Source organism: Thermomyces lanuginosus, assembly GCF_041956635.1.
Source record: "Thermomyces lanuginosus strain ATCC 200065 unplaced genomic scaffold VTN49scaffold_42, whole genome shotgun sequence".
Lineage (NCBI taxonomy): Eukaryota > Fungi > Ascomycota > Eurotiomycetes > Eurotiales > Trichocomaceae > Thermomyces > Thermomyces lanuginosus.
The window spans coordinates 727,600-748,904 of record NW_027192376.1 but is presented as its reverse complement, the minus strand read 5'-3'; the positions used below and the strand labels follow the sequence as shown (position 1 = coordinate 748,904).

The 21,305-nt window shown below is 50.4% G+C and overlaps 8 protein-coding genes across 8 annotated transcripts; 4 read left to right on the top strand and 4 right to left on the bottom strand.

The window, feature by feature from the left end:
- Positions 1–121: 121 nt before the first annotated feature.
- On the bottom strand, positions 122–1,555 carry VTN49DRAFT_7007 (uncharacterized protein; the record flags this gene model as incomplete). The annotated part of the gene is made up of 1 exon (XM_069415229.1): positions 122–1,555. The coding sequence occupies one exon, from the start codon at positions 1,553–1,555 to the stop codon at positions 122–124; it is 1,434 nt and encodes a 477-aa protein (XP_069265047.1).
- A 479-nt stretch (positions 1,556–2,034) lies between these two features.
- VTN49DRAFT_7006 (uncharacterized protein) lies at positions 2,035–6,222 on the top strand (the record flags this gene model as incomplete). Its single annotated transcript, XM_069415228.1, has 2 exons — positions 2,035–2,274; positions 2,344–6,222. 2 exons carry the CDS (start codon positions 2,035–2,037, stop codon positions 6,220–6,222), a joined length of 4,119 nt encoding a protein of 1,372 aa, XP_069265046.1.
- Positions 6,223–10,682: 4,460 nt separating this feature from the next.
- On the bottom strand, positions 10,683–11,843 carry VTN49DRAFT_7005 (mitochondrial 37S ribosomal protein mS35; the record flags this gene model as incomplete). Its single annotated transcript, XM_069415227.1, has 2 exons — positions 10,683–11,284; positions 11,348–11,843. The coding sequence occupies 2 exons, from the start codon at positions 11,841–11,843 to the stop codon at positions 10,683–10,685; spliced, it is 1,098 nt and encodes a 365-aa protein (XP_069265045.1).
- Positions 11,844–12,279: 436 nt separating this feature from the next.
- VTN49DRAFT_7004 (uncharacterized protein) lies at positions 12,280–12,997 on the top strand (the record flags this gene model as incomplete). The annotated part of the gene is made up of 3 exons (XM_069415226.1): positions 12,280–12,607; positions 12,669–12,807; positions 12,859–12,997. The coding sequence occupies 3 exons, from the start codon at positions 12,280–12,282 to the stop codon at positions 12,995–12,997; spliced, it is 606 nt and encodes a 201-aa protein (XP_069265044.1).
- A 452-nt stretch (positions 12,998–13,449) lies between these two features.
- VTN49DRAFT_7003 (uncharacterized protein) lies at positions 13,450–14,718 on the top strand (the record flags this gene model as incomplete). Its single annotated transcript, XM_069415225.1, has 3 exons — positions 13,450–14,217; positions 14,268–14,582; positions 14,656–14,718. 3 exons carry the CDS (start codon positions 13,450–13,452, stop codon positions 14,716–14,718), a joined length of 1,146 nt encoding a protein of 381 aa, XP_069265043.1.
- Positions 14,719–15,044: 326 nt separating this feature from the next.
- VTN49DRAFT_7002 (uncharacterized protein) lies at positions 15,045–16,552 on the bottom strand (the record flags this gene model as incomplete). The annotated part of the gene is made up of 3 exons (XM_069415224.1): positions 15,045–15,744; positions 15,810–16,401; positions 16,459–16,552. 3 exons carry the CDS (start codon positions 16,550–16,552, stop codon positions 15,045–15,047), a joined length of 1,386 nt encoding a protein of 461 aa, XP_069265042.1.
- A 935-nt stretch (positions 16,553–17,487) lies between these two features.
- VTN49DRAFT_7001 (uncharacterized protein) lies at positions 17,488–19,183 on the top strand (the record flags this gene model as incomplete). The annotated part of the gene is made up of 2 exons (XM_069415223.1): positions 17,488–19,105; positions 19,158–19,183. The coding sequence occupies 2 exons, from the start codon at positions 17,488–17,490 to the stop codon at positions 19,181–19,183; spliced, it is 1,644 nt and encodes a 547-aa protein (XP_069265041.1).
- A 126-nt stretch (positions 19,184–19,309) lies between these two features.
- Positions 19,310–20,833, bottom strand: VTN49DRAFT_7000 (uncharacterized protein; the record flags this gene model as incomplete). Its single annotated transcript, XM_069415222.1, has 1 exon — positions 19,310–20,833. One exon carries the CDS (start codon positions 20,831–20,833, stop codon positions 19,310–19,312), a length of 1,524 nt encoding a protein of 507 aa, XP_069265040.1.
- Positions 20,834–21,305: the final 472 nt, after the last annotated feature.

Genomic DNA, 21,305 nt, shown 5'->3' with positions numbered 1-21,305 from the left:
TCTATATTAATACATGATGCAATCTACCATGGCTCCTATATACACGCCAATGCCACAAAAAACGTGATATGTCACATGCCATTAGATGTATAGTACATGATGACGACTGAATGAGTTATCCCTATTGAAAATCGAAAGACGGAGTCCGCGTTTCCGACTCAGCATTCTCTGTCGACGAAGCCGAATCTGTGACTGGAGGAGTGAGTTCCGAGACATAAAGCGGAACGCGCAGGACGCGGTCAATCAACAGGGCCGCCGCAACACTGACGTTCAGACTATCCACTCGCGCGGGGTCATTCAGACCCAACTCGGGACGAATGCGCGCGCCGGGGATGGACAGGATGCCGTCAGCCTGTGCCCGGAGTCGAGGAATCAGGCCCGTGGCTTCGCTGCCGAGCATGAGCACGGTGGGTGCGTTGCGGACAAGCCGTGATCCGCCGCCAGCTTCGGGGCCCTCCAGAGATGCATCTGCGAGGTTGTTGGGCACGTCGGCTGCGTAGAAGCGCCAGCCGTTGGCTCGCGAACGACGAACGAAACCCACGTCATTGTTTGCTCGTAGGATGGGAATGTTCTCTGCGGCGCCGCCGGAGGCTTTGATCGTGACGGGAGATAACGGCGCGGAGTTCCTTCCCGTCAGGATGATCGCGTCGACGCCCAGGTAGTAGGCTGATCGAATGACGGCGCCAAGGTTACCCGGGTCGAGGATTCCGTCAAGGAGCAGGAGGAATGGATAGCGGTCGTCTGTACGAGGCGCGAGGGGGATGTTCGGGTCCGTGCCATTGATCTCGGCTTCCTCCTGAGTCTGTTTATCTAGAGCCACGCGGAAATGGTCCTTTGAGATAGACTCGACTGGTTCCAGAGCTGTGATCGGCAATTTAGGCAGAGGAGACGCCTCCAGAATACAGCCGTTGTGTGGCCGGCCCGCACTCATCTTGTCCAGCACTTGAGACCATTCTGCATGTGCCATTTTGACCATGATGTTCTTTGTAAGTGCCAGTTTTCGCACTAAGCTCTTTTCCAAGCTCAATTGTTCCCCCTCTGCTTGATAAATGTAGAGCTTATAGAGCTTGCGGCGCGTACATCGCAGAGCCGCCTCAACCGCAGAGGTACCGTATATGAATTCCGAGGCAGGTGTCGTGTAGGGGATAGACGTTGGCGGCTTGACATGTTTCCTGATACGCTCCGGTACTTCATCACTGTATTTGTGGTGCCGTCCACGCTTTCTTTTTGGGGGTCTTTTCTTTTCAGGCTCTTTATTCTCTTTGGGCTTGGTGTCGCGCTGAAGCGACCGTGGGAGTCCCCGAAATCTGCCGGGTCGGGAGAAGTTGTCGAGCTCTGAGTTGTCGGTTACGTCAGGTTCACTATCGACTGAGTGATTTGTCGAATTCCCTTTTTGTGATGACGATTCAGCTGCTCGCGACTTCCGAATTCCCTGATCGATTGCCGATGTCAGGGACGCATGTCGGAGATTGAGAATGGCGGCTGACCTGTCGACAACTAGGTTCGGTGCGTTGCGAATGCATATCCGGAGCGAGCGACTTAATAGACAAGACATTGTGACGAAATAGCTCCTATGTCGTTGGGTGTTGGAATCTACTACGCGCTGTCAAAGGCTCGTCTCAATGGAACTTTTCGCGACAAGAAAAGACAGTGATAAGGCTGATAAGCCTATGATCCTTATCTTATCAAAACGGCCCTCGGGCCGGAGATATTCCGGCGGGTACCTAACTCTCCCACGCGTTCTCCACGCGACAAGAAACGGTTGACTCGGTATCCGAGGTGGTGTTGGCACTTGGATGTCAACAGAGGGTTTCGTTTCAGGATTGCCAGCGCTGTGATTCGACACTAATTGTTCTCACTCATCGAATGGCTGGTATTGACGTTCATTGAGTGAACTCCGGGGTGGAAATATCGGATTCAGAGTCGTGTGCGTCTCTGAGCGCCGACGAATTCGTCACGGATCAGCTAAAGCGCTCTCTGGCCGACAGTTCCGCGACACGTGGGTGTTCGACCGAATCAAAAGAGTCGCAATGTATGCCGGGTGAAGGCGCAGAAGCGCAGACCTCGACACCGCCGCAACTTCCCGCCCTCGAGATGGCTTCTACAAGGCGCGAACTCAGAGCTGTCGCGGTCGAGGTACCTCCGCTACCGGACGACGAGAGTGAGTACGAGTTTTTGCCTGGCCACTCAACTGTCAGGAATATTTTGGATAAGAAGAACACTGCGGATGGTGTGCTTTATTATGTCCATCTAGAAAGTGATGATAAGGAGTGGGTGAGTCAGTTATGGAGCATTGAATAACCACATCTTGTACGTATCAACTAACTTGCCGCTGTTTTTTAGCTCTCGCGTTCATATATAGTGTCACTTGAAAATGGTCCGAAAGCCCTCCGAGAGTTTGTTCTTAACGGGCACAAGGAAGGACGAAAGCGCACGCGGCAATCACCTGCTGGTTTGAATTTGAGCGATTCAGATTCCACGGGCGATGATGAGAGTGTCAAGGACATCCGGAAAACAGACACAAGGAGATCGTCGTCACGTCGTCCTTCATCTCGCGACAATGATTCGATCACATCAGATGTAGACTCTGGGTCATCCGCAACAACGGACGATGACAGCGATATTTCGATGTATAGCTCAGACCCAAGCGTTCGGCGGAGGCGGTCAAAGCGAATCCGTCGAATGAAGACTCGGTCGTATGCTGAGTGGTTTGGGGATGATGCCTCCAGCGGTGGCATGAGAACGTCCTACGTAGTCAGCTCCCGAGGACCTGGTCACACGTCTATCCTGCGCCGGTCATCTCGACTACTCAATGGTCAAAGTAGAGCCAGAGATCAGTATCCGTATACTGGAAGGAAACTTCGAGCCTCGATCCGGAACAAGAAATTGCTCGAACGAAGCCTTCGAGAGCCATTTGAATCTTATGATGAGACCGAGCCAAAAGAACCCAGATATCAGGGAGTGAAAGAATCATTCGACGTCGTTCCTTTTAGTGATCCATTCCGAAAGCGTCACCGAAACGTCTGTGAGTCATGCGCGGGAATCGGTGATGACAGAACGAAAGGGCCGCTGGTCTTTTGTCAAGGCTGCACCAGCGCTTTCCACAGAATTTGCCTGGGGCCCCGGCCGACTCGCGAGCACCTTGTTACCAAGGTCGACCATCACAAATTCGTCCTTCAATGCCATCGATGCCTCGGCATCAAGCAGAAGAAAGACCCCTTGGCGCCGCATCTAGGTTGCTGTACGCAATGTGGATCAAAAGGTCCCTTGTCGCAACCACTTCGCGAACGCCTAAGTGCTCAACAAGAACAGAAACAACGAGAACAAAATGGCGGCATTGATCCGATCACGGAGGTTGATGATAGTCTAATTGATAACGTCGACAATATCCTCTTCCGATGCGTCCGTTGTGTCCGCGCTTACCATTTTCATCACTTGCCACCTAGAAGTGATGAAGACACGACGGTTCTGTCGCAATCTGAGGTATCGGAAATCCGGGCAGATGAATACTGTCAGAGGTGGATGTGTCCGACCTGTTTGGCCGTTCATGAGGAGGTTGAAACATTGATCGCCTGGCGACCAGTCAATTCGGACTACCTGCGTCCGGAGCTTACGGCGGACGCTCTAAATGAAACGGAAAAGGAGTATCTTGTTAAATGGAAGCAAAAGTCGTATTTCCGAGCAACATGGATGCCCGGCTCTTGGGTTCATGCGATCAGCCCAGCCACTAGGAGGTCCTTTCTCAGGTCTCCGAAGAGGCTGAAGCCACACATGACAGCCGAAGACGCGATCCCGGAGGAATATCTTCGAGTTGATATCGTGTTTGATGTGCGATATACAAACCCCGTGACCACTCGGTCAAAAGAAGCCGATCTTGCAAGAATCGAAGACGTCAAGGAAGCGTACATCAAGTTTAAAGGTCTGGATTACGAGAACGCCGTTTGGGAAACTGTGCCGTCGCCGGATGAACCGGAACGATGGGCTGACTTTAAACGTGCTTATGAGGATTGGGTGTTGCGCGATTACGTCCGCGTGCCTAAAGCCTCACCTCTGGGATCGCGTCTTTCAGCTGCCCGTGCTCGCAATTTCACGACCACTCTTGTCAAAGAGACTCAGCCGAGCTCCGTAACCGGCGGTCAAATCATGGAATATCAGTTGGATGGCATGAACTGGTTGTACTACATGTGGTACAGGGAGCGAAATGCCATCCTTGCCGACGAAATGGGACTAGGGAAGACTATTCAAGTCATATGTTTCCTGGCCACCCTGATCGAGGACCATAGTTGTTGGCCGTTCTTGATCGTCGCGCCAAACTCGACCTGTCCGAATTGGCGTCGCGAGATCAAGAATTGGGTCCCATCAGTTCAAGTGGTGACATACTATGGCAGTGCCGCGGCCCGGAAGATTGCCCACAACCACGAAATGTACCCGAACGGCGCTAGCGATATCCGCTGCCATATCCTTATCACTTCCTACGAAACGGTCATCGACGACAAATCTCGGAGGGTTTTGGCAGCTGTTCCGTGGGCGGGACTTATCGTTGATGAGGGGCAGCGGTTGAAGAACGACGAGACTCAGATTTATGAGATCCTCTCTCGAATTGATTTCCCTTTCAAAGTCCTTCTTACAGGCACTCCTCTCCAGAACAACATCCGCGAACTGTTCAACCTCATCCAGTTCATCGATCCGACCAAGCGAGCATCCGAGCTGCAAGAGAAATTCAGCACATTAACAAAAGACAACGTTCTCAAGCTGCATGAACTAATACGACCGTTTTTCCTGCGCCGCACAAAGGCGCAAGTGCTTTCCTTCTTGCCGCCAATGGCGCGCATCGTCGTACCCGTGTCTATGACCGTTCTCCAGAAAAAGCTCTACAAGTCGATTCTCGCAAAGAACAGCAAATTGATCAAGGCTATCTTCTTGAAGAAATCAGACCGAGCATCAAAACACTCCGACCGACACAGCCTGAACAACGTTCTCATGCAACTCCGAAAATGTTTGAGTCATCCTTTTGTCTACAGTCCTTTGATTGAAGAGCGAACGACAGATTCTGTTGCTGCTCACCGAAATCTGGTTGATGCCGCTGGCAAATTTCAGCTCTTGGAGCTGATGTTGCCTAAGCTAAGGGAGCAAGGCCACCGCGTTCTTCTGTTTAGCCAGTTTCTGGAGACGTTGGATTTACTCGAAGATTTCTTGGATGGGCTTGGCCTGCCATATTGCCGTCTCGATGGGAGAACAAAATCACATGAAAAGCAGAAGAGAATTGATGCATTCAATGCTCCTGATTCAAAATACTTTGCCTTCCTTCTGGCTACAAGATCCGGGGGCGTCGGCATCAACCTCTCGACGGCAGACACTGTCATCATCCTGGACCCTGACTTCAATCCCCATCAAGACATTCAGGCACTGTCTCGGGTTCACCGTATTGGGCAGAAGAAAAAAGTCCTCGTTTTCCAATTCATGACCAGTCAGAGCGCGGAAGAGAAAATTGTACAGATTGGGAGGGAAAAAATGGCTCTCGATTATGTGCTTATTGAGAAGATGCGTACTGGTGATTTGGAGGCGGTAGATCTCAAGTCGATTCTGCGCCATGGCGCCGAAGCCCTGTTCAGCGGTCGTATAACTAACATACGTTACGATTCTAAATCGGTTGACAAACTTCTCGACCGCAGCCAGGCTGAGAGCATGGATGGAGGAAGGGATACTCCTGCAGAGTCTCAGTTCAGTTTCGCGAAGGTTTGGAAGAATGATGTCGGGACTCTCGCAGACCGACTTGATGACTCTGATGCATCACAATCTCCGAACATGAACCTGTGGGAGAAAATTTTGCAGGAGCGAGAGCGAGCGGCTGCTGTCGAGCATAATCGTCAGTCAGAGGCATTCGGTCGGGGAAAGAGAAGGAGAAACGCAGTCAACTATGCGGCGCAAGACATTGGTTCCAGCCCAAACGTTGAGTTTAGTTCACCCAAACGGCCCGAAGAACCAACCAAGGTCGAGAGCGATCCCGAATTCATTGTTCAAGACGACGATCATGATCAAGACGAGGATATGGATGAATACAGCGATGTTGTAAATGATAATGATGTTGAAGGTGCAATTACGGGCAACAAGACGCCATCAGAAAATGAGCCCTTTCGGTTGTTATCAGACAGCCGAGCTGACCAACCCTTTCCCATTCCTAGTCCGTCCGCTCAGACACATGAGTCTCCACCTGGCAACTGAACAATCTAGGAACACCAACAATGATGGAAAAGGCGCCAATCCTCACCCTCTGCTGTTCGTGATTAGCGGCATTTTGTCGGATCTTGCCCACTGGAAGAAGCAGGGGTTGGCCTTTGTGGCCTCAGTGGCATTGCATATTTCGGTACTTAGCTTACCTGTCTTTATCTGTGATTGGAGGTGCAAATCCAGGCAGTGCTCCGCTTTCTGAAGAGGGCACAGAGCCTTTATGGCTGGTCGAACAGGACAGTTCATACCTCTGCAAATCCTTGAACGATCTTGCCTCGACCGAAAAGGCTGAATCTCGGCCATTGCAACGAAAAGACTAGGCTCTCTTGGGGATGGCCGAAAAATTTTCACTAGCGCTCCATATTTGCTTGTCAATCTCGGTGGTTGATAATCACACGGTCTCGAATTTTTACTCTCCATCTGGTTGAGTTTCCGGTCATTTGCAGTTTAAAAAGAAGCATGTAATGCATGGTTTGATTTTTTGTGATACCCATCAGGGCGAGCTGAGTTTGATTCCTATGGATCTTACGGGGCGTTTGAAACTGAATTCATTGCATTAATACAGGTACATAGAGCGGCTGTAGATTCCGATCCATTTCCTGTACATAATTTGCTATGTTGTGTCTTTGAGACTTGGTAAGTGTTGAGGATGACTCGATTGTTTTACTCGGACTGTAGTGGCCGCAAAATTCGTTAGCTTAACCTGCTCAGAAATGGTACGTCGGCGGCTGGCACTCCGCTTCTGATGGTAATTTCGTTGATTGCGACGAGGGCCAGGTTCTCATTGTCCAACCGCCCGCAGCCCGGAGTGATGAATGACATGGCAAGGGAAGTAGGTTAGATGGTTGCGTAAGCGACAATAGTACCTAATATGGACTAGTCAGAACAAGTTGGAAATGCGAGAATGGCGATTTGAGCACTTTTCTCGTCCAAGAATGACATGTCCACCGCTTCTGGAAGAAAAGTGGCAGAGATGATATTTTCGCTGGATGTGTTGTACCCGAGATATTGACGAATGATATACGAATAAGGAGGTGGTTGGGACGAAGTTCAAAGGTTGATCCACAACTTAATGCGTGGAATTAGGACCGTATTAGGGTTTCTGGATATTGAGCTTTGACTAAACGACGGGCCGATGGATCATGCGGAGATATTCAACCAACCACTAGTACCAAGTCAACAGTAGTGCGGAAGCACTCTTCCGAGTACTCGAGTCAGTGTAGCTCCCGCTGCCAGCGGTGAACACCGGCGGCTACAAATTAGTCTATTGATTGGTAGAATAATGCCTCTCGTAATGAGGTCTTGTCTCTGCTTTGGCTCTCTCGGAGGTCTTGGCATGTAGTTTGAATCTGCCTCATACTCTTAGGGTTGGTTGTTAGGGCAGTACGGAGTACATAACCCTATTATGTACTTGATTCTTTGCCCTGATTAGCCCCTCTGGCGCTCCTGCGCTAGTCCCATTTGACTGGGGCAAGATTAGGTTATTCTATGTTCCCACTTTTTATGCATGGATTTATACATGGAAAACACTAGGCCCTTACTTGGCCTCAGGCGACGAAGCCATGGCCGTGGTTCTTTTCCCCCATTTTTGCCACTTTATGTGCGGGATGCTCTTGGCTCAGGCCTACAGGATGGGTGAATGGACCTCGTCACTCCGGCTCACAGGACATCGGATTGGCTTTGCTGAACTTGCTTGCGCCTTCGAGTAGTAACCTAATCGCCCAGGCATTCATAGGCAGCGATGTTGTCGGTTCTGGCCATTACCGTACCGACATCAAGCAGAAACGAGTAACAAAGCCGATGCTCCCCTTTGATTCATCGTGGAAGTCATTACCGTGAAATTACCAGCTTGATCATAGAAAACGGCTTGGATTTGAATTGTGATAATTGAGCAGATGGATTAGGAGAGAATTGGTTTTGAATGCAAACCCATGCGCATTCTGGCGGAGCCGCGACTGATCCCATACCTAGAAGTCACATGACTTCATGTGCCCTATCTATGAAAACAACAGGGTGCAGAGAGGAATAAAGTAGATCCGTCAAGAATAAGAAAATAACAGTAAGAAACTTTGAAGCGCGAAATTCTAGGGAAAGAGTGTAACAGAGGAACGGAACCAATTTGCATGCAGGCAGCTGGTGGTCATGGTTAAGCAGCTGAATGCATGAATATGAACGTCAACATCAGTCAGGGGTGGCATGAAACCAAGGTCCTTTGTAAGAAATATCAGCATTTCCTGTTGTTCAAAATTTATCTGCAAGTCATGGTCGACTATTTTGTCTGGTCTGGATCTTTTCAATCCTGTCATGCAGCAATTTCCGGACTATTTTTCATGAACAGTTAGTTAACAGCTTCTATAGATGCCCTCGCAAGCCAAATAAATAACTCTTAGTCGATAAACGGAGCTGTGGATATCTGTGCCATGATATCGGTGTTCTAGATGCAGGATGATCCAACGAATTTGCAGAATGCAGATTAGGACTCAGTAGCCGTATAAAGGATTGAAGAGAGTCTTAACTTCGGAACATATCTTTCTTGCAAATCTTTCCTCTGCGGCTCCTTCTCTTGACATGCGTTCCTTTTCCGATTGAAATAAGCATCATCTTTCTGCTTCGGTATAAATATGTATTGCCACGTCAGACTCACACCGTTCAAGCTTGGGATCACTTCCCGGACAAACATACATTTGCAGTCTTCGTGCCACTGTCGAACGCTACCATTGTACTGAATCTCACCTGCCACTGCTATTTAATATGCAGAAACCGCTCTGTCGCTATTCCTTCCCGGCAATACCGACATGACGGTACCTTCTAAGCCTCGGTTTTTTATATCGCGCCCCAACGGGACATTCGTCCCTCTGATTCCATTGGATGAGCTTCCCGAGCATATAACAATTCGTGGTGTACCTCGAACCATATCTCCGGCAGAAACAGCTGGCATGTTCAGTCTTGGAACTCACGACCCTCCAGACAGCTTTTACATTGTTGACAGTTCAGACAGCACGTTGGAATCGGTGACCAACGCACATCGTGGAGAAGACAACATTTCACCAAACAACAAAAAGGTTTGAACTCAATGTCCGTGTCAATTACTACAACAGATCTGACTGACTAGAGGATGAAAAACAGTCCAGAGAAGACAAGGCCGGCAAGCCTGACAAAGAGTTCTGCTCTTACTGGATTCGCAACGGTGAATGTGACTTTGAGCAACAGGGTAAGCAGGCTCAGACACATGGAGAGAAGATGAACGTTTTATCTGACTCAGTCAAAGGATGCCGTTACAAACACATCATGCCAATGGACTTGAAGACGCTCGAACGCATAGGCCTGCGGGACATTCCGGCGTGGTACAGAGAAAAATACAACGTACCTAGTCTTCGTCAAGGTAATCAAAACAGAAACAAAATTCCCAACATTCAACAGGACTGTAGGAAGTCAGTAACCTGCGAGTGGCGTCAGGGAAACTTGCCAGAGCACAAAAACCTTTCGAACGGCAGCCTTGCAAACGAAACGACAGTGAGTCCAAACTTCTCGCTGACATTCCAACAAAGCAAAAACTTCGCCACCATCCCTCACCAGACGCTTTATCATGCTGCTGGTGTTACCACGCTGCATCAGAACTCCGGACCGGAAATGGCCACTTTCGGCCTCGAGCGCCATAGTCAAGCGGAGTACATGTTCAGGTACCGACATTTGGATGCTTCAAATAGGACTAGACCAACCGGGAGCTTCTCATCCAGTACGAGCAACAGCGCACTGCCATCCTCCTCATCGTTTTCCTCGAGCTCATCCCCTTGCGGTGATCACGGATTTCGCGCCCCGCGGGCCCCCTTTGCACAGAAATCTCTGATCGATCCCAAGTCTTCTCAAATCACCAAGGCCATCATCAATGAGGATGCTGACGATACTCTTGATTTCTGGAGAATAACCTGAACAAAGCCAGGAAACCGGATAAATTGCTTGATGATTCATCTTCAGCCGGCAAAGAGACATGTCAGAGGCGTGGTTAGTGATTGCCATTGTCATTTTCGGTACCTTTCTATTCATTTCTCTTTTGGCTTGGTGACAACATCATATTTCGGTTTTGACACTTCTGCTCGAAGATGACGATGACGCATTTTCTTTTGCATATTGTATTACGTTGTATGAATATGGTATATATATCCTTCGCTTTCTCCTGTCACTCCTTTGGACTGTCTCATGATGGTGGCAACAAGGCATGTTTTCGATCAGAATTTTATCTCTGTTGTATCATATAGATGAAAGCGTAATCTGTGGCTAGTGCTGCAGCTACCGAATGGACCGAGCTTGGGCATGAAGATTGTTAGCATTGATACGAACGTGAGGCGCTCATAAAAGCCAGACTAATATTGAGACATCTAGTTTAAACAAGGTTATAGTACAGGAAGTCGAATGATATTGCACAGCACGATCCTGTTGTGGATCATGGTCAGCAATCACAGTCTCCTCAGTTTCTGGGCCTGGCCCTTCTTGGCGCCGACAGGCACCTTTGCGGTAGCCTTCTCGGCACCCCCAAGGAGCGGCATTTGAGTCAATGACGGAATGGTCCGGATTGCATGCTCGAGCACTTCCTTGCCGTCGACGATGGCGGCGTGCTCCTGCTCTCGTTTCCGAGCCTCCCTTTCGGCTTGCAGCTGCCTCCGCCGTTCCTCAGTCATCTTCCAAGACTCGGGGAACTCGATTCGCTGCTTTGGTTTGTGGTGGCGCAAATCCAGTGGGATGTCGGCGAAAGAGTCGCCCTCCTTGGCGGCTTTGATCAGATTGTTCACCAGGTCGCCGAGATAGCGCTTGTTCTCAGCCCGACTGCTAAACTTTTCCGACGACATGCGAACGATATCAGTGTCGGGGTTGTAACGTGGCCCCACCAGCTTAAGAAATGTTTGTCGCTGGTCCTCTGTGAGGTACTTGGGAACGAGATCTTTTGATGAAAGCTCGACCACCACCTTGTTTTCAGCCGGATGTTGTTCACCCATATACGTAGTGTATCGGAAGCGCAGAAGCTGCGATTCGGATGGTAATGAGAACGGCTTGGCTAATTCTGCAAATCCTAGTTAGCAAATGTGCTTCAATCTGTTTTGGAACGTAAACGGTGAGTACATACTGCTAAGCAGGGGCATGTCCCATGCGGCAATGCGCATGTATTCTCGAATCTCGCGGTGCAATTCGAGTTCCGCGTGTGCCATGGATGTGATTTCATCGTCATTGAACTCTTCATCTCCGTCCTCCACAATGCCCAACTCGTCAGGCTCGTCTTCCGCCCAGAACCCTAGGTTCTTCTCCTTGATGTCCTCGAATCGCATGGGCTCTTCTCTTTCAATGATTGCTGCACTTTGTTCAATTTCTTGAAAGTCTGAGGCTCTCTCTTTCGGATCGTTAAACATTGCGACAAATCGCCGGTTCTCTTCGTCGAAGAGAGCCCGCTCTTCCGGGGACATCATTTCGTACATTCGTTTTTCCTCGGGCGTAAAGTTCTCGGGCGAGTACTCCGGCAACTCTTCAATGTCTTCCGGTGTCAGGTCCTTCGGCTCCGGGGGGACAGGAGGATCTTCCGGCAGGCGATTGATGGACGATGCAGAGAAGAACCGCGTCTGTCGCATTGCCGGATTCCGTTGTCGGAAAGCAATTTGCGGGCGACCCCTTGGAGGTCGCCTGCATAAAAGAAGAGCCGCACGGCTCAATGCCCTTGTTGTGCTAGCCATTGCTGGTTCTCTTTGATGATCCAGTTCTTCATGCTCTGAGCTGCAACTTTTTGAACGCGCGGTTGCTGAGATTTCCGCTAACTTGAATTGGCTAGGTTGTCTTGGCAAGTAACCTACATGAATCACGTGCTGCTTGGAAGACGTGTTGTGTTAGGGTTAGGGTTTTACCAAGAGCCACGTGATTCCCTTCACGTGTCTTGTGGACAGCATGCTCAAGTGAAGCGCCTACTTGAGTTCCACATTGCATAGCGGTAAAAATGGCTTGAGAAGATGCTCCTGTCTTTTGAACATACAGATCAGGGAGGTTGCATTTCCTCCAAGATATCGTGCTCACATGGCTGAAGCGCCATCACGAAAGGTGTGCTTCGTCACTATCGGGGCCACGGCTCCGTTCAACTCTCTACTCTCTCATGTATTCGACTTGCAATTTCTCGAGGCTCTGAGTAAACATGGGTATACAGATTTGTTGGTACAGTATGGGAGGGAGGGTAAAGCATTATTCGATCGATTCATCCAAGCGTATCCTGTGGGAAGCTCCGGGCGCTGCGGTCTCCGTATCCATGGATTCGATTTCAACAAAGAAGGTCTACAAAAGGAGATGATGCTGACTCGAGCTGATTCGAAGTCGAATACTGCAGAAGGCATGATTCTGAGCCACGCCGGTAGCCATCCACTCCATAGCGAAGGTACTAGTTCACCGACACTGATGGCCCCCCATCACAGGGTCCGGGTCTATAATGGAAGCGTTACGAATCGGAGTGCCGTTAGTCGTCGTACCAAATCCCGGGCTGGCCGATAATCACCAGGAAGAGCTTGCCAGAGAGTTATCGCGACACGGTTATGTGGTCGCTAGCAAGCCAGAGTTCGTGCAGCGAGTCCTTCTGGGCGAATAACATATCTAACGCAGGAACAGTACTATTGCGGATGCAGTCCCACAGGCCGAGGATCTTCGACAGCGATTACGCCAATGGCCGCCGGTCAATAGCCATGCAGGCCACCATAGGCATGGACTTGCAGGGGTAATGGCGGATGAAATGGGGTTTGTCGACTAAATAGAAGATCGCGGTACATGGTAGTTGCGGATTCAATTTGGATACGTTGTTGGACGTATTGAGTTGTATGTCCTAGAAGAATATTTCAACAGTGCCAAAATTGATTCTTAACATTGTTTGGGTTGAACATAAGCGTCATGAATTTGATGGACGTGGACTTTGTTCTGAACTAGCTGTGAAAAAAGTCGTTCTGGTTGGCCCAAGCTCTTTTGTTGACTTGAGCCGAACAGGGGCACTTGATTTCTGGAGAATTCAGGTCACGCACCTCTGTCGCGCGTAAATGGCTTGTCTCGAGTCTTGATAATTGCTGCAACTTGATTTTCATTTCTGGTTCTTCACCGCCCATTTTTCCCTCTTCGTCGCGGCGATTGAGCGGCTATTGACACGTTTGCGCGTATCTCGGTAGCCACATCTCGCATACCTTTTCCTCCCCCAAGATACCATACGCAGCCATGGCCGAATCGAGTCTGCATAATGTCCCCATCGTCATAGACAATGGGAGCGGCACAATCCGAGCCGGCTTCGCCGGTGAAGAAATCCCGTCCTGCTATTTCCCGTCCTTCGTCGGGCGACCAAAACATCCGCGCGTGATGGCCGGAGGGTTAGAAGGCGACGTGTTCATCGGACAAAAGGCGCAGGAGTTGCGCGGATTGCTCAAGATCCGCTACCCTCTTGAGCATGGTGTGGTGACGGACTGGGACGACATGGAAAAGATCTGGCACCACGTGTACGAGAGCGAGCTGAAGACCCTTCCCGAGGATCATCCGGTGCTCTTGACAGAGCCGCCGCTCAACCCGCGCAAGAACCGGGATATCGCGGCCCAAATCATGTTCGAGACCTTCAATATCCCCGCCCTCTACATGTCGATCCAAGCGGTGCTCTCCCTCTATGCGTCCGGCCGAACAACAGGTGTCGTGTTGGATTCCGGTGACGGCGTCTCGCATGCAGTTCCCGTCTACGAGGGGTTCGCGGTGCCGAACAGTATTAGGCGGATAGACGTCGCCGGCAGAGATGTGACGGAACAGTTGCAATTGCTGCTGAGAAAAAACGGTTACGTTCTACATACCAGCGCGGAGAAAGAGGTCGTGCGAATGATCAAAGAGAAAGCATGCTACGTCTCATTAGACCCGAAGCGCGAGGAAAAAGAGTGGATCAACAGCTATCACAAGTCAGAATCGAAGACGATAGACTACGTTCTTCCTGATGGGCACAAGATCAAGGTATGGCAAGCAACGTGGCTCAGAACTCATGGAATATTAACGGCGTATAGATTGGCCAAGAACGGTTCCGCGCGCCGGAGATTCTGTTCGATCCCGAGATCATCGGCCTTGAGTACCCGGGCGTGCACCAAATCGTGCAGGACGCCATTATGCGAACCGACCTCGATCTCCGCAAAGCTCTATACCTCAACATTGTTTTGTCTGGCGGCACAACACTTTGCAAGAATTTCCCCGACCGATTAATGCGCGAAATCAAACGATTGGCGGTCGAGGACATGAAGATTCGTATTTCCGCTCCGGCAGAACGAAAGTACACAACCTGGATTGGTGGTGGCATCCTCGCTGGATTGAGCACTTTCCGAAAGGTACGTTATTGTGGCCCTATTCATGAGGTTAAATTAGTTTGTGGATTCGAGCTGATGCTTGATCCTTGAACAGATGTGGGTTAGCGCGGATGAATGGCACGAGGACCCTGAAGTGATACACCGCAAGTTTGCATGAAACAGTAGATATCGGTCTCCTTTGATCGAGAAAGGTGAATGTGTTGCTATATGTGGGTTATGAGAAAATCAGATCTGTCGCTGGCAACGGCATGAAGGTCGCGAATGCAGGAGGCATACAACAAGCATGGTTCCTGTACGCTTTCGTTTTGATACCCCTTGAATCGGCTGACATGTTGTGTAAAGAATTGCATGCAGTAATGAAATAATTGCACATAGACTATCTACTCTACCCTGAGCGCATCTGATGTCTAGTCTATGTCGAGCATTCAAGAACTCGAGCACAAAGGCGCATTGAGACTATCCTCGGAGGAGCATCGCTCTCCTTCAGAAAGTCGATAGGTCTTTCTCGTCAGACTTCCACTCGCCTTTTCCGACCCTTTCGCACAACTCTTTGGCCACGTTTCCAAGCCATTCGAAATCCTCGAGTTCGAGATAAATCTGTCCACTCAGGCGAATCCATAACCATCCGCTCTGAGGATCGAACTTGGCGAAGCCGTTATATTTATCGAGCAATTGGCTCTGCATCCAGTCCTGCACCTTACGAACATCCTTTCGATCAATGGCTGGGTACGGTGACGTCGACGGGTCAGGCACATGTGGGTTGACAGCATCATTGGCAACTGCAAGCGGTGTCCGGACATTGACCATTGCGCAACGGCAAAGGTCGCTTTGCTTCAAATCAGTCACGCCTGGCTCCCGCATGATCTCCGTTCCAAGAATCCGTGCGACGACTTCTGCACCTTCGTGTGCAATCCGCTGGCAGAATTCCATGATGGCGTCCTCACCGCCGCAGACCTCCTTACGGAATTTCAATGCCTCCGGGACACACATATATGGCGCGTCGTCATTTGTACCGACAAAATCAAACAAGTGTTCAAAGGGCGTTTCGCCCTTGGCAATGGGGGGATTGGCTCGGTCCTGGGGAAGAATGTACCCATGGGATGTGGGAAAGCTGGTCTTGATCAGGTGCTGGGTGCGCTTGGAAACGTAAAACACTGCACAGCCTCGTGGAGTGTACAACCATCTTAGAACCGTTAGTTAGATCATAGCGGGTAACGAACGTTCATAATGCCTCCGGGGGCTGCCTACTTGTGACAATTGCTGACGAAGAAATCCGGGTCCAATTCACCCAAGTTAAGCGGAATTTGGCCGACACCATGAGCACCATCAATGACACTGAGAATTCCCTCATCCTTGCAAATTCGAGTTAACTTCTCGAATGGAAATCGAACGCCCGGCACAGAAGTGATGGTTTCGAAGACAGCCGCGCGGACTTTGAGCCCCTCGGCCCGAGCTTTGTTCACCACGTCTAAAAATCGTTGAACAATTTCATCATGCGTTAGCGGTAGTGCATACTCGACTTTCCGCGCCTGCACAGGAGTAGTCTCTTGCAGAGACACCATTGTTTTCCACACTGCCCCATAAACGGTGGCGAAATATACGATCACGTCTCCGGATTCATATTCAAGATTCCGCAGAGCTATATTGACTCCGGTGGTTGCATTCTTGACGAAAACGCAGTCCTTGACATCCGCGTGTAGCAGGGAAGCTATCGCCTGCCGTGCCTCATAGATGCGCGCGGGACGAATTCGGTAGTAGAAATAATCAGGTCGGCTCTCATTTTCCTCCTGGTAGCGTCTGTATGCAGCTTTTACTTGGAGGGGATATGTGCCGAAGGAGCCTGTATAGAATATCTAAGCTTTCCGCGGCTTTTTCGGTTATTGAACGCGAGAATTACCATGGTTGAGCGGTCGATAAGTAGGATCCAAATCGAAATGCTTCTCTCGCATCTGACGCCCAAAGGGCGTTTTCCCACTCACCTGTGCGCTCATGTTGACGCAGCCGCAGAAATACTATGAAGCTCAATCAATAAGCCAAGAGATCGACAATATGATCCTGGCTATGTGAACCCGCCGAGGACCTGTATAAATTGCTTGTCGGTGTTATGTCCGATGTGAGTGAGTCATAACGTTGCATTGTCCTTATCCAAGAAATAGCACTAGTATGCGCTAAAGCTAAGTGAAAGCTCGTATATCGTACTGCCCGCTGAGACGGCCGAGCATAACTTCTGCGGGTCGGCGTGGGATAGAATGCGGGGGTGAAGGCGAGAGCCGGATGCGCCAAGATACGGTCAATATCGGCAGATGAACCCAGTGTTGATTCGGCAACACGCGGTTTGTACTGATAGTACTGATAGCGCTCTACTTGATTCTTGATCCAACCCGGATTTGTTATGAATCGCAGTGAAATTTCCAGCTCCAAATCGATTCTACTTCAGCTGAGGGCCGTATCGAGAAAGCAATGCGTATCGAAAGAGAAGAATAAGGAAGTGAGCTCCAAAATCTTGGCGCTCCGCGGTCCAATAGGATGGCTCAACAAATTGCTTCAATTTGCTTGTTCCAGTCAACTCTCCCATGTTCTGCTCTGTGATTGGTCCTAATCTCCGTACGCCAATGGTACGGTATCGGAATCATTCCATGGCCAAGCCAGTCCTTAATCCTTATCAAGCAGTTCCGAGAGACTAGAAGCTAGAAATGACCGACTGGCGCGGGATGCTGTAGGGCTGCTCAATGCCTCCGTCTTATCAAGTCAGCCGCCATGGAGCCGCCAGTCCCAGGCGGCTGGAGCAACAATTCCGACCAGCTGCGCATTTGCTAGCACGCCGTACATAAAGCATCGAGGCATCATTGACCTGGACTCTCCAACTCTCCAGTCAGCACATGTCCAGCGTTCATTCGGATTCCAGCTCGCAATCTCGTCAGCAACAATGGCGTCAAAAGACGTAGAAACGAATATCAGAGACACAGTCGAGACTCCCAGGTATGAGGTGGACGAGAAAGCGGCCATCCAGGAATCACCGCCCACCGTGGGCACCTTGCAGCGACGACTCAAGGCGCGTCACGTGCAATTCCTAGCCCTGTCCGGGGCCATTGGCACGGGCTTGTTCGTTGGCAGCGGTCAAGTGCTATCTCTTGCAGGGCCCTTGTCGGCAGTGCTGGCATATCTGATCACCGGCTTCAACCTTTATGCCGTGATCAACAGCATGGGCGAGATGGCCACATGGCTCCCGCTCCCTGGTGCGGTGCCTGTGTATGCCGCCCGTTTCTTGGATCCAGCGCTGGGTTTCACCCTGGGCTGGAACTATTGGTACCAGTTTGCCATTGGAGTGCCCATTGAGATTAGCGTGTCCGCCATGATCATCGAGTATTGGCCAAACAGTGTTCCGACCACAGTGTGGATCACCATCCTCTTTGTGGCAATGGTTGCGATCAACCTTTTCCCAGTCAAGATCTACGGTGAAACGGAGTTCGTGTTTGGTGCGATCAAGCTGACTACGATTGTCGGTCTGATCATCCTCATGTTCATTACAACACTCGGAGGTGCTCCGAATCATGATCGAATCGGATTTCGCTACTGGAAGGATCCCGGGCCGATGCTGGAATACCTGAAAACAGGAGATTTGGGTCGCTTCCTCGCCTTCTTCAAGGTGTTCATCAGTGCCACCTTTGCGTATGGTGGCAGTGAAATGGTCGTAGTGGCGGCTGGCGAGACCGAGAATCCAAGGAGGAACATCCCGAAAGCAGTTCGCCGAGTGTTCTGGCGGATTGCTATCTTCTATGTCCTCGCAATTTTCTTCGTCGGGATGTGCGTCTCGGGTAAGGATCCTCGTCTTCTCAACGCACTCGAGGAGAACGCTCCGGGTGTGGCTCAGAGTCCGTTTGTCATCGCAATGGTCAACGGAGGTATCAAAGTGTTGCCGTCGATCATCAACGCCATTGTGCTGAGCTCCGCCTTTTCGGCCGGAAATTCGTTCTTCTACGCCTCAACTCGAGTTTTGTATTCGACGGCTTTGGACGGCAAGGCCCCTCGGTTCCTCCGCTACGAGAAATGGGGTGTGCCGTATGCTTGCGTTGCAGTGACCACGGCGTTGAGCTGCCTAGTCTATCTGAACGTCAACAACAGTGCAGCCGAAGTCTTCTTTTGGATCAGCAATCTCAGCTCGGTCAGCACGCTCATCGTCTGGACATCCATCTGCATCACTTACGTCCGTTTCTACCAAGGGATGAAACATCAAGGCATCCCGCGCGAATCACTACCTTTCCGGGCTCCCTTTCAACCGTACCTTGCTTGGTTTGCGATCATCTTCTCCTCTACGGTGGCTTTCTTCAATGGTTTCGATTGTTTCTTCCCTGGAAAGTTCAGCGCCAAGACCTTCATCCCACCATACATCGACATTCCCATCTTTGCATCCCTGTTCCTGGGATACAAGTTCACGAAGCGAACAAAGTTTGTTCGCCTCGACGAAATGGACTTTTTCTCAGGCAAGGAGGAAGCTGATCGGCTGGAACATACATGGGAGGAGGTCAAGCCAAGGAACTTTTTGGGTACGTGCTCGATTCCTCTCTTTGCGCAAGCTGACTCTACTGACGTGTGCAGAGCGGATATGGTTCTGGCTTGCTTGAATATATTGCAAGGATGCTTGCTCATTACAAAGACTGTGGGATCAGTTGGAGTATTCATGGAAATTTTCGATCGTAATCTCCATAGCTATGACCTCGTGTTATTATCAACGGCATCAAATCAATGTGTTATGAACTCTCTGGCTTCGTCTCCTCAGTTTCCGTCGGATTATTGCTCTCTTCTTTCTCTTGCGCAGCGAGAAACGGCGGTTTGGGCTCCCCCGCTGGCCACTTGTACTTGCTGCCCGGATGATCATCCAGCAATCGTGCTTGTCCGTAGAAGACCTCTCTGGCCGTGACACCTTCGCGCTCAACCGTTGCTCGGAACCGGCCTCTTCGTCGCAATTCAGGCAGAACATATTCAATGATATCCTCGAAGGAGCCTGGGTTGACCTGATGAGCCAGATTGAACCCATCAACTCCCGAGATATCCATCCACCTTTCGAGCTCATCGGCCACTGTCTGTGGACTACCAACAATCTTTGCTTGCATGCCGCCAAGGGCCAAGTACTCGGCGATCCGTCTCTTTGTCCAGGGAAGATTGTCCGTCCCGGGCACCGTTTCAGCCCACTGCTTGACAATAGCGCGCACTCGGGGCGAGTCGCTGAGTCGGAAATCGTCGTCGTCCCCATAGGCGGACAGGTCGATTCCTGTCCACCCGCCAAACAGAGCCAAGCAACCCTCGTAGTCTGCGTATTTTATATATTCATCGCGTTTTGCGCGGGCCTCTTCGTCGGTGGCGGCCACAATGATGCCGATACCCACAATGATCTTGACGTGATTGGGATCGCGGCCTTCGTTTTTAACAACGTTGCGAATATTGTCCACCGTTCCGCGCACGATCTCCGGTGTCTGACCTCCGACGAAAATCGCTTCCGCATGCTTCCCGCCAAAGTCATTTCCTGCCTTTGAAACACCGGCCTGGAACAAGAACGGAGTACGTTGCGGCGATGGCTCGCAGAAATGTGGTCCAGGAACTTCGAAGTATTTGCCTTTGTGATGGATCTGACTGACCCCATCAGGGACAATATAGACTCCACGTTCCCTGTCAGCCACAACAGCATCATCTCGGAAGCTCCCCTCCCAGAGTTTGTACAAGACTTCCATGTATTCATGAGCAATAGCATAGCGTTCGTCATGAGGAATCTGCTCCTTGAGCCCGTGGTTGCGCGCCGCGCTGTCAAGGTACGACGTAACGATGTTCCATGCCACGCGACCGTTACTCAGATGGTCGACTGTTGAAAATCGCCGGGCAAGCGCGTACGGTTTGTCGTAGGTCAAGCTAGCAGTCACACCGAAGATCAGGTTTTTGGTGGCAGCGGCCATGGACGGGACGAGGAACAATGGGTCGTTGACTGGGAATTGGGCGCCCGATGCCAGGGCAGGAACCACGTTTGCCGGGCCCTTGTATACATCATATGGACCTAGCGTGTCGGCTATGAACATGCAGTGAAAACCTGCTCGATCAAGCAATTGCGCCAGCTCAATCCAGAACGACAATTTTTTGTACTGATCTGTCTTGTTCCTTGGATGGTGCCAGAGTCCTGGAGCCAGGTGGCCAGGTGTGTTCATCACGAACGCGTTCAGAATCATCTGTTTCTTGCCCGCGCCAGCGGGGCTGGTGCCATTGGTGGCCAGCTGATTGTCGGTCATTTTCTGGAAAGAATAACCCTAACCCTAAGTAACAGATTCCAGTAGCTGAGGGAGATTGAAAGCATTGAACAAGAAAAGAACCTTCGTTATTGAAATTGGACTATTTGAACTTGTCAATGACAATAATATATTCCACATGATTGATTGTTCCTATCGGGAAATTCGGCATTCGCTCCGTTGCCGGTGTTGATGGTGGGTGCATTTGCAATACGTCTCCATGTTTGCGCCATAGCTGCTAACCCTAATCATCACCACTTACACTTCAGGTCCAGCACCACCGACTCCGCACTTCATTCAGCTAGAAAAACTTGCTCGTATCTTTATTATCTTTTGGTTTGAATCTAGTCCATCATTGTGTTAGAGTCGAGTCCGACATCGGTCAACATCGATTTGACAGGACTACTAAGTTACGACTCGTTGGGATGTACCCGCATAGCGTGATCATCGTCTACTTCGTCGTCATGAGCCTTAT